General features: G+C 43.9%; 1 protein-coding gene across 2 annotated transcripts in view; it reads left to right on the top strand.

Moving 5' to 3' along the window:
- Positions 1 to 12,097, top strand: part of enpp2l (ectonucleotide pyrophosphatase/phosphodiesterase 2-like) — a 41,050-nt gene that overhangs the window by 6,695 nt on the left and 22,258 nt on the right. The window contains exons 9-23 of one of the 2 annotated variants that reach the window (XM_084562997.1): positions 68 to 123; positions 1,497 to 1,562; positions 1,713 to 1,785; positions 1,876 to 1,984; positions 2,611 to 2,736; positions 2,821 to 2,852; positions 2,965 to 3,092; positions 3,231 to 3,309; positions 3,598 to 3,685; positions 3,927 to 4,099; positions 4,210 to 4,270; positions 4,934 to 5,073; positions 6,994 to 7,141; positions 7,628 to 7,705; positions 11,633 to 11,765. In XM_084562997.1, coding sequence (XP_084419123.1) covers positions 68 to 123; positions 1,497 to 1,562; positions 1,713 to 1,785; positions 1,876 to 1,984; positions 2,611 to 2,736; positions 2,821 to 2,852; positions 2,965 to 3,092; positions 3,231 to 3,309; positions 3,598 to 3,685; positions 3,927 to 4,099; positions 4,210 to 4,270; positions 4,934 to 5,073; positions 6,994 to 7,141; positions 7,628 to 7,705; positions 11,633 to 11,765 — 1,490 coding nt within the window. Of the gene's footprint in view, positions 1 to 67; positions 124 to 1,496; positions 1,563 to 1,712; positions 1,985 to 2,610; positions 2,737 to 2,820; positions 2,853 to 2,964; positions 3,093 to 3,230; positions 3,310 to 3,597; positions 3,686 to 3,926; positions 4,100 to 4,209; positions 4,271 to 4,933; positions 5,074 to 6,993; positions 7,142 to 7,627; positions 7,706 to 11,632; positions 11,766 to 12,097 lie in introns of both variants that reach the window. The other variant, XM_084562996.1, reaches the window with a different exon arrangement.

Raw genomic sequence — 12,097 nt, 5'->3', positions numbered from 1 at the left:
TGATGCTGTGGTCTGAGGACTGGGGACGTTAGATTTGTGATCACCTCTGTTCTTTTCTGTTCTGCAGATCTGGATCACTGCAGAGAAACAAGGAGTTAAAGCGGCGACTTTCTTCTGGCCTTGGTACTTAAGTTAGTACTGGAACATTTTTCAATCGTGTCAGACATTGAACTCCTACTGACCCCCTCCTCCCCCAGAGTATTGACAGGGAAGCCTTTAGATGAAGAGGGCTACGTCTGGAAACCTCATCCAAATATTCAGTCAATAAAAACGAACAAAAGACAAAGAGTGTCAACACATCAAATAAAACAGTGGAAGAACATAAGTCACTTTAAATTACACCAGGACTGCAGAGTGTGCTGGTTAATTTTCTGAACTACTTTAGCGTTCACTCCCGAGACATCCATCACAAAATGATTTGCATTCCTATGAGCTAAATGAGTAACTGCTGGAAATGTAGGGTGTGTCCATAGATTATGTAGTTCTCTTTCTAAATGCAGACGTGCAAACAAATCCAAAAGTGGTTTAAAAAAAAAATAAAAAAAGCCCGCCATTACTGTTCAGGGGTTCTGTTGAAGTCTGCAGCTGGCAGCTTGTAGATCCTTAGAGAGTGACTTTGGAGCATCAAGGAGAAGTGTCCTTAAGGAAGGTCATTGTACACTATGGTAGTCACTCATTATATATAGTCCATACATTGTCCTGATGATATTTAGACAACACTAAGGTATCTTTTAACCTAAACGCAGGACACAGACCCAGAAATAATGTTGAGTTTAATGAAGACTTAAAATTGTGATAACCAAGGCAGGCTAATCCAGAACAAAACTGAAAACACTCGACACTAGAAAACAGGGAAACACGAGGAAACATGAGCAAAGAAAGCCAGGATTATATGAGCACACATGGGCAGGGGGCTCACGAGGCACAGGTGAAACTAATGAGGGCGGAGCAAACCAGAAGCAACCAATCAAACAATCAAAGAGGGAAAAACACAGGAAGTAAAGCAAGAAACAAACATATCAGGGAAGAAACCTTCAAAAGAGAAACGGGAAAGAAAACCAAACAGAAAATGTTTAAAAGTCAAGTTGAAGTTGTTCCAACTGAACGAGGAATATTAAAAACTGTCTCGGACAGAGTCACGGTGCAGACGGATCCGTTTCAGAAACCATGACCTAATGATCACGAGGGCGAAAAACTGCACAAACAGGACAATAGCCTACACACTCAGTCACAACAGACCATTGAAGACGTAACAGCACTGAGCCTCCATGAATAGAATCAAGAAAGAAAAAGAAACCGGTTTTATGACGTTAATAGTAATAGAACTGTTATCAGAAGTGATTTAACTTGATATGTTTCCTCTAACTAATCATCACATATAAGCATTATTACAGACACATTAACTCATCTAAAACAAGTCAGGGTTCACACTCTGGTTTTGAGTCGTGTTAAATAAAAAAAAATGTTTAAACGTCTTATTTACCGTTTGTTTCCAGGGTGATTCCTCTTGAGAGGAGGATTCTGACCATCCTGCGTTGGCTGAATCTGCCCGATGACGAGAGGTGTGTTCACATCTTCTTACCTCGTTACTTTTTTAATCATGGATGGAAGGGTTTCCTCTCGTCCAGTCATCACAGGGGCTCTCCAACCACAACCACTGTTTGGGTAAAAGAAGACATCGCGGTTAATCTGTCTTTATTCTGTCTCCTCAGGCCGTACGTCTACGCCGTCCACTCAGAGCAGCCCGACGCCTTCGGCCATCGTCTGGGACCGCTCAGCAGTGAGGTGAGGGCTGACAGGAAGAGATTTTGTCCTAAACTTGTTCCAAAAGTCTTCTTTTTTAAAATCTGTTTTTATTTTGCGTCCCATCCACAGCTGGACAACCCTCTGAGGGAGGTTGACAACATCATCGGTCAGCTGATGAACGGACTGAAGCAGATGAACCTGCACCGCTGTGTCAACGTCATCATTGTGGGAGACCACGGTACGAGCACACGGACTATTCATACGTACATGATTATTTATTCATTTAAACCTAATGAGTCTCCAAATCAATGAGTGTCAATTCACCAAGGTTACGAAAGGACGCATAGATAGTTTTGGTGTTATTTATCCAGGTTTGGATCTCTGCCTCCTTCCAAAATTATGGAAGTGAAAGTTATTAAAACACCTGTGTTAGGTTTGGGTAATTTAAGATAATACATAAAAATATACATTATATATATGCAGGACACAAATGTCCATTTGCAGAGAAAGAGCCTTGATTCCTGATTGGATCTTAAAATGAGCAGCTAGCAGCATCAGTTAGGTTCAGATGTTAGGTTCAGATGATAATCATTTCTAAACCACAAAGACAAGCCCTAATATCTGGGTTCTATTTTTCCAGTCCACAAGGTTCATTAAAGATTACAGGAACACCATGAGGGAGTGTCTTCAAACCTGGCACAAGCCTTCACTTTGACCTCAAACATGAACTGTTTTCAGTTTTCAAATGCAGAAAACCAAACCAGTCACCACGTAGAGAGAATGTGTGTTTCCTGAGTTAGTTTCAGGTGTCCCGGTCCTTTCAATATAAAACCAGAACCCTTGACTGTCCCTTCTGTCTCTCAGGTATGGAGGAGGCAAACTGTGACAGGACAGAGTTTCTCAGCAGCTACCCTCTCAACATCGACGAGATCACGCTGATCCCCGGCTCGCTGGGCAGGATACGACCCCGCGACCCTAAATCCACCACATGTAAGCTGAGCCTGCTTTTAACAGCAGACTGCGGGGGATGTAATTTAACCATAAATCTCCATAACCCTCTATTTTCTTTTCCAGATGATCCAAAAGTTGTGGTAGCAAACCTCACTGTGAGTAACAAAACCTACCAGACCACACATATGAAGCAAACTGAGCAGAAAAAAAGGCGTAGAGAGAGGGAGGGAAAGGTCGGGTCGTTCAACTCTGTCTTTGTTGTTTCAGTGTAAAATGCCAACTCAGCACTTCAAACCGTACCTGAAGCAGCATTTACCCAAGAGGCTTCACTACGCCAACAACCGCAGGATCGAGGACGTCCATCTGCTGATGGAGAGGAAGTGGCACGTCGCCAGGTAACTGCAGCACCGGGTTTTTAAATGACTGTGATAATATGAATCTAAACAGACCCAGAATCAGACCCAGTTACACCTCTGTTATCACTTTTAATCAGTTCAGGCAGAATTCCCTCACCAGGAAAATGTTTGTTTCAGGAAAATGCCAGAAAAGCCGAGGACTCGTTGTGGTTTCGCCGGTGACCACGGCTTCGACAACAAGATCACCAGCATGAGGGTAAAGTCTCCGTCCTGTGTCCTGGAGCTTTTGACCCGTTTTAGCAACACTCTGCATTTATGCTGCTCTGTTTTTATATTTTGAAGTGCATCCTGATGAAGTGATACTCATTGTCATACTTTTCCACTGACTGAAAGGTGGCAGCATTGGGCTAAGAAAAATATAGAAGACTTGAAGCTAGAACTTGATGCAGGATTAAACATGTCAGCTGCTGTAATAGGCCTTTTGTTGGACTTCAAGTGTTCTCAGAGCTTAAACATTTCTGGTTTTGTTTTTTTTTGCATGCAGACGATCTTCATGGGCTACGGCCCGAGCTTCAAGTTCCAGAAGAGAGTGCCAGAGTTTGAGAACATAGAGCTGTACAACATCATGTGTGGTGAGGACCCTGAGGTTTTATCTGACGGTGTGAAGCAGAACAGCAGCTGAAGGCCTGAAAACACTGCAGATGATTCATATTTGGCTTTTTGCCAAAGATGAAGAAAGAGCAAAAGATGTTTCAGCAGCTCTGCACGGTCCTCTGCAAGGACCTCTGCAGAGAACAGAAACTAAACCACATGTGAATATACACTGTTAGACAGTAAAGAAACTGATTCATCTTGTTTGTGCCTCTGGGTCAGATTTACTGGGGTTGAAGCCGGCTCCAAACAACGGGACATACGGCAGCCTCAACGACATGCTGAAGGAGCCACCGTTCCACCCCAGCATGCCGGACGAAGTCACGCCACCGTCACCGACGTCTCCCCCCGACACCCCAGGAACCCACGATCTGGGCTGCAGCTGCGATGACGAGGTTGGAGGATAGATACAAATATATAAAACAAAAAAAAGCTGCAATAATCAATTTGAATCCGTCTGGGAAAACCAGTAAAACAAGCTTTAAACATCTTTATTCTGCTTCAGAACAAAGTGGAGGAGATCATTGCAGCTTTCAGTCCTTCGCCAGATGGAGTCTACACTTACAGTAGGTTTCTTTTATATTAACAATGTTATTTGTCTGCTGGTGTTTTATAAGGCACACTGGAACTGCTACATAAAAATGACTCAAAACATCCTGAAAGTAGACAAAGAGAACCCAACGGAAATATTATACTTTATACAAGAAAAATAAATCATTTGTACATATCTTTGCAAAAAGGTTTCCAGTATCTGCTGTGACCTCCTTGTAACTAAATGTTTCTGGTAACTGCTGATCAGTGGTCTACAGCAGCCCATTCCTCAGAACAGAACCACTTCAGTTCTGAGATGTTGGTGGGTTTCCTCACATCAACTGCTTGCTTCAGGTCCTTCCACAACATTTCTATTGGATTAAGGTCAGGACTTTGACTTGGCCGTTCCTAAACATTCATCTTGTTCTTCTTTAACCGTTCTTTTGTAGAACCACTTGTGTTCTTGGTTCTCGTTGTCTTGCTGCATGACCCAGTTTCTCTTCACATTCAGCTCATGGACAGATGTCCTGACATTTTCTTCTAGAGTTCACTGGTAGAATTCAGAATTCATTGGTCCATCAATGAGGACAAGCCGTCCTGGTCCAGATGCAGCAGAACAGGCCCAAACCAGGACATTAGCACCCCCACTCTTTGGGATGGGAGTAAAATCTTCACTGACTGTGTGTGTGTTCTTGCAGACAGCACCCATCTCCCGTTCGGTCGACCAGCGGTGATGTTTGACACCGAGTACAGTCTTCTTCATCATGTGGAGTACATCAGTGGATACAGCAAAGAGCTAGCCATGCCTCTGTGGACGGCATACACACTGCCACGACAGGTACACACACAAACACACACAGAGATATAGACTTAGGCTGCAGATATGTGTGCGTGTTCCTGTTGTATTGGAGTAAAATTGGGAGGCAAAGCTTGTCTTGTCAGCTCTCTAAGACGTCCCTGAACCACACTTAATCATTCTGCTGTAGGTCTGGGCTGCTGGGAGACTTTGTACGTTGCACCGAGCATCTGTCCTCTAATTTCTACTCCTTTGCCATTCATGCATTTGTATGCTACCTCCGTATGGCATGTTATTAGATGTGTGTCCCTCTCTCCATGTCCCGACTGTCCAAGTGCACCACCCAGTCCCTATATATATATCTGTGTATTAATACTGCAGGAGACAAATGGTCACCACACCCGTTGCATGGAATGTTTTAGTGTTTTAATGGTCTGTGGAATCAGTTTATTCATTCGTTCATTCAGTTTCTGGAGGGTCACGTCAACAGGTTTGCTCTGGAGGGTCATGGGGGTCTGGAGCCTATCCCAGCTGTCATTGGTCTAGAGGTGGGGTCCACCCTGGACAGGTCTCCAGTCTATCACTCACACCTACGGCCAGTTTAGAATCACCAATGAACCTAACCAGCATGTATTTGGACGGTGGGAGGAAGCTGGAGAACCTGGAGAGAACCCACGCAGACACAGGGAGAACATGCAGACTACACACAGAAAGGAACCAGTCGGCCTGGATTAGAACCTAGAACCTTCTGGCTGGGAGGCATCAGTGCTAACGGCCGCCCGGACTCAGTTTATTTCTTACAAAATAATCATGAATGCGACGCTTTTTAGTAGCCTGTTAGTCTCAGTTCCCGCTTGTCAAACTGGACATGAATGCACCTTTATGTAGACAGTATTCTAGGTAAATATTAATATTTATTCTCTGTGATTATCTACAGTTTCTGCATCACATTATCAAAGATCACTGACACACAAAATGATTGTAGAGAAGTAGAGTGGCTCTTTTGTCCAAATGTATTTCTGAGATACAGTATGTTCATGACCCGTTTTTCATGTTTGCTCTTCCGTACGTGGACTTCCTCCTGCAGCTCCTGACTCTTTTTTATTCAGTTAAATTGGGTGTCAGGTCGTAAAAAAGAAACGACGTGTGACGCGTGAACAGCGAACCTGTTGGCGTGACGCGTGTTTGTGTCGGAGCAGGACGTCCAGCAGCCAATAAACCCACAGAGTCTGTGTGTGTTAGTCTTAGCAGACCATCACATAAACATGCACCATCATGCATGAACGCCAACAAAAACACTCTCAGTCTGAACGACACACTTCCCTTTCACTCTCGATGCAGCTTTGACACAGGAAAGTTTGCTCCCATCGTATAAATCCTTTTCTTTTAAATGAGGACAGAAACTGATTTTAGGTTTAGTTTGGAGCTCCTTCAGTACTTCTTTATCATGTGCACAGTTACACATAGTACTTTGGTAAGATGCTTTATTAATCCCAAACTGGGAAATTTCGAGTTGCAGCAGCAATGTACAGGTACTGGATACCTTACAAAATATATAACTAAAAAAATGAAATGAATTTACAACCAATAACCAAACAACCATGTGCAAATGTGCAGTCACAGTAGTCCAGAGTGTCATCTGTCACACACAGACTGATGGCTTGGGGCAGGAAAGATTTCCTGTAGCGTTCTTTGAACAACCAAGTTGTCTCAGCCTTCTGGAGAAGTTGCTCCGTTGTCTGTCTATTATCTGGTTTGAGAGGGTGGTCAGGCTTATCCATGACTGATAACAGTTCGCTCAGAGTCCTCCTCTCCACCACCACTTCAGATGTTTCCTGTCTGCAGCCAGTGACGGAGCCAGCCTTCCTGATCAGTGTGTTCAGGTTGTTGCAGACCACAGCAGAGAAAAGGCTGCTGGCCGCAACAGACTGGTAAATATATGTATATCTGTACATCTTGCAGGAGGACATGACTCCCGTTCCGGATGTTTCTTCCGTCTCCAGCGCTCACTGTGTCCGGGTCGACTCCAGAGTGTCGGCTGATCACAGTCAGAGCTGCACTGGCTACAGCCAGAGCAGCCACCTCACCTACGGCTTCCTCTTCCCCCCAGGTAATCTGCAGACCCAGTATTAATGCTGTTAATGTTCATTCTTTTTTGATACCTACATGACAAATCTCACTAGATTATTATTAGTTCTTACATCTAGAGCAGTTATGCTGGGCAACAACCTGAGGCTGTAGTGCAAAAAACAAAACAAATACTATACTTAAAAAAAACAGTCCCACAATAATTGAATCTAATTTGTCCTAAGGCCATGCTCTTAGATAAATATCACCGTGGTAACCAGCAGCAGTTAGAAAACAAACAGAGCGATGCAGCAGAGATCAATCATCAGAGTGAATCAGACGGGTCGACAGGTCAGAACCAGATAGGACGTAAATCAGTGGCTCGTTCCTGTGCTGTGGTTCAAGTCATGCACTGATTAACTAAACAATAAGCGTTTCCCTAGCGACATTTTTATAAGATTACGAACTTGCCTTGAACATGTAACAGCAGCATCTGATAAGTGTGTGTGTGGTGTGTTTGTGTCGACAGAGCTGGCGACGTCTCCAGAGTCCAGATACGACGCTTCGCTCATCACCAACACCGTCCCCATGTACCCGGCTTTCAAGAGTGAGTCAGGACACTGGGACACTGGTTCCTACACTGTAGAACGTAGAAATATCCAAAAAGTGTTTGAAAAGGCAACTGGACTTGTAGAGGTCTACAGCTAGCTAACAAAAAGATGAAAAAAAACAACTAGTGTAAGTAGAGTGCTGAGGTGGTAAAGAGGCTGAATATATGTAATGACAGTCATGAATATCATGAATAAAACAAACTCCAATAGGAGTTCCACCAAGTATTGCACTAAAAAGACATGAGGTAAATACAGGGATGAGTTGATATACGTATACAGATGTGGAATAGAATAGAATAAAATAGAATAGAAAGCCTTTATTGTCATTATACACAGTACAGTGAGATTTAAGCAGCTCCTTAAAAGTGCACCCAGCGCAATATAAATACGTAAATAAAAAAATGTATGTCCAAGAAAAGACGCCAAAGACTGCTGAGGGGACAAAAGACCTCAGGAAGTGTTCTTTCTATGACTGTGGGTGCAGCAGTCTTTAGCTGAAGGAGCTTCCTAAAGTCCCAACTGTCTCCTACAGGGGGTGAGAGGGGTTGTTCCTGATGTTTGACAGTTTAGCCAACATCCTCCTCTCCCCCACCTGCTCCTCTGAGTCCAGAGGACGGCCCAGGATGGAGCTGGACCTCTTCATCAGTTTGCCCAGTCTCTTTTTACCCCTCTCCGTGACTCCACCACACCAGCATAGCACAGCGTAGAAGGTAGCCGATGCAATCACAGTGTCATAAAAGGTCCTGAGTAGTGTCCTACACACCCCAAAGGAGCTCAGTCTCCTCAGCAGGTGGAGGAGACTTTGTCCCTTCCTGTATAGGACATTAGTGTTGTTCGACCAGTCCAGTTCATTGTTCAGGTGAACACCCAGGTGTTTTGGACATACCATGTCCTGGATGACTGAGAACCTTCACAGACATAAAACCCATTTTATCATTTCACTTCTTTTATCTTGTCTAATGAACTCACGCTTCCAACTTAAGATCAATTAAGGACACTCAAGGTCACCATTCAACACTGTTAAAATAAAACACAATTAAAATTACACACATACATATAGTATATAAAACATATAGGTACATAAAAATCACAGCAGATAAAAGTGAATGCTCTGGCTGAATGCTCTGGAGCCCATGGTGGTCAAGCGAGCAGGTAGGAGGGTGAGTTGGATGGATGAAGATGACCTAAGTGTTTATATGGAGGAGGTTAGTGAGATACTGAGGGGCCTTGAAGGGGAGGATTAGGATTTTATGGGTAATACGGAGTTTAACAGGAAGCTGGTGGAGCTGCTGCAGAACAGGTGTTACGTGACTCATGGAGAGAGGTTCTGGTGATGATACGTGCAGCAGAGAGGGGACTGGAGCTACAGAGAAGAAACACATTGACAGAACATAACAGGGCGGTGATGTCCTGTGGTTGGACCAGACACTGTAATGTGCCAGATGTGTGATTACTGAGCACACTGTACAACTATGATGATTGTTTAGTTCTCACAAGAAGAAGAGTTGGCAAAAGAGGCCTGAAATTTGAGTCACTGATCAACACGTCCTCAACCAGGATGAATCATGGACCTCAGAGATAAACCGTCTCCATGGAGACTAAATAAAATGATCAAAACATCAAACACTAGAGAAGTTTATTGATCAAGAGGAGCATCACATCTACTAGAAGAAGAAACTGAAGAAGAAGAAGAAGAGGCAGGAGGTGGAGAGCAAGAAAAAAGGATGACAAGGTGGAAAAGACTGGACAACCAGATGGAAGACATGAAGAAAGGGGAGGAGGACGAGAAGAAGAAGCAGTATCATCTCCTCCTCCATGTCCTCCTCCTCCATGTCCTCCTCCATGTCCTGAATGTGTAGAGTCTTAGAAGACGACCAAGATGTCTCCACGTCTCCATCATCTCTGTTTGCGTGGATCCCAACTTGGTTCATCTTGTTTTCTACCTCCATGTTTCTGTCCCTCCTGGTAAATCCTCAACCTGATGTTGATTAGTAAAGGTTACCATGGTTACCACCAGCAGAACCCCTACTCCTCATCCACCAGGAGGATCTGACTGAGGCAGCTGTATTCTGCAGAGACGCGTACGCCCGTGACAACAAGCTGCCGCCAGTGACCAGTGAACAATCGCCAACTCATTCAGCGCCGTGTGAGTTACCGCTGGTCTCTGGCATCCTGTGCGTCACTGGCGTCCAGTGGTGTCGCATGAGACAAAGAAGGGAAATGTGGTGGTCTGAGGTCTGAGCGAGGACGGCCTGACACCCATTGTTTGTGTCCAGAGAGACAGAGAGTGAGGGAGACTCAGTCACCGTCTCTCATCCACAGGATTCATCACTGTCAGCTGCTCTTTGTGTCTGTGTGTCTGGATTATTTAGGCTTTAAAATTAAGCCTAAATAACATATTTACAAGCTTTCATTTTTTTAAATATATCCATGGGATTGATGTGCATTCATTTCCTTCAATCAGACGCCGTCAGAGCTGCTGCAGACTTCAGGAAACACAGTGAAGAGACTATTTAACTAAAGAAACAAGTTGAGTGGACCAGAGTCAGTGCATTCATGAATTTAAACAGATAGGATAACACCACGGTGAGCAGACTGACTCGGAGCAACAGGAGGATCATTTTTAATCATTTAAATGTCAGATCATTCTAAAAAATGGAACTGGAACATGTTGAGCCTTTTTTATTAAGTGCTGACAGATTTATTTTTCTGGCCCTGAACACACCACTCCTGCTCTGTAGCCCCTTGTTCTGGTTTCTATCTGAACAATTATGCAGCTCTCTGAGGAGAGTCCTGGCCTTCTGACTTGTTACAGTGGTTACATAATACTGGATCCCCACGTAATAATCAGATCGCCAAATAACTGTCAAGCACTACATTATTCTTTGTCCAGGCTCTTTTTGTTTTTGTTAACTTCTGTCATGAGTGATTCAGGTTCCTATGAGACTCTTAAATGTCTTAAATTAAAACCACATTTATACATTGCTGGAACTAATCTGTTGTGTGTTTGTAAAAATCGCCACCAAAAAAAAAAAAAGCCTCCTTTAGCTTTGATTGGAGCTCATTATCTGTATCATTGTTTCCATAATCTTCTCCAATGTCTCCAGATTTATTTCCATCCAGTGTTTCATTCATTTTTCACCAAGATCTTGTATTGATGATGGGAGAGTCTGACCACTGCACAAAGCCTTCTCCAGCACATCCCAAAGATTCTCAATGGGGTTAAGGTCTGGACTCTGTGGTGGCCAATCCATGTGTGAACATGATGTCTCATGCTCCCTGAACCACTCTTTCACAATCTGAGCCCCATGAATCCTGGCATTGTCATCCTGGAATATGATCCATTGATGGAATAACCTGGTCATTCAGTATATTCAGGTAGTCAGCTGACCTCATTCTGTCGACACATAATGTTGCTGAACCTAGACCTGAGCAACTGCAGCAACCCCAGATCATAGCACTGCCCCCACAGGCTTGTACAGTAGACACTAGGCATGATGGGTGCATCACTTCATCTGCCTCTCTTCTTACCCTGATGCTTCTCCACTATCCTTCCAGTTTTTAATAATGCCTTGGACAGTTCTTAACCCAGTTTTAGTAGTTTCTACAATCTCCTTAGATGTTTTCTCTGCTTGATGCATGCCAATGATTTGACCCTTCTCAAACAGACGACCACAGGATGTGTCTTTAGACATGGTTGTTGAAGAAATGAGAAGCTACTCATTGCATCAGTTGGGGTTAAATAACTTGTTGTCAGCTGAAAGATAATCACCCATGCAGTAATTATCCAATAGGAGGCTCCTACCTGTTTGATTAGTTAAATCCAGGTGGAGACTTTTATTTTGGCCAGACAGTGTAAATCTCAGTATATTTTGATCGATGAGTGTTTGCACTGAACAGCAGCATCTGTTTTGTGTGTGCAGGGATGTGGAGCTACCTACAGGGGACGCTGCTGAGACGCTACGCTGAGGAAACCAACGGCATCAACATTCTCTCTGGGCCCGTCTTCGACTACAACTACGACGGCCTTCGAGACACCGCGGACAAGATTAAAGAGTGAGTTCAGACGTGGTGACGGCCGTGGTTCTAAATGTTCTAGTTGTTGTGCACCAGGAGCCGGATGCTCGTACACCTTCAACAGACACAACAGGCAAAGCTCCCCCATGATGCCAATGCACATTATATTAGGCGTGTTACAGAAAAAAAAAATAGGTCTGCATCCAGCTGCATTATCAAGGCCAAATGATGCATGGAGCAGGTAATGTGCCGAGGAAAAGCTTTGCTCTGAAGATGACTGGTACACAGGTACAAGTTTAAAACTCAGCAAACAAGTCCAAGAAATGAGGCGACCACAGGATAATCCAGAACAAAGACGAACAGACACAGAG

This window comes from Chelon labrosus, assembly GCF_963514085.1.
Source record: "Chelon labrosus genome assembly, chromosome: 16".
NCBI classification, from domain to species: domain Eukaryota; kingdom Metazoa; phylum Chordata; class Actinopteri; order Mugiliformes; family Mugilidae; genus Chelon; species Chelon labrosus.
This window is presented reverse-complemented; position numbering and strand designations above follow the sequence as displayed.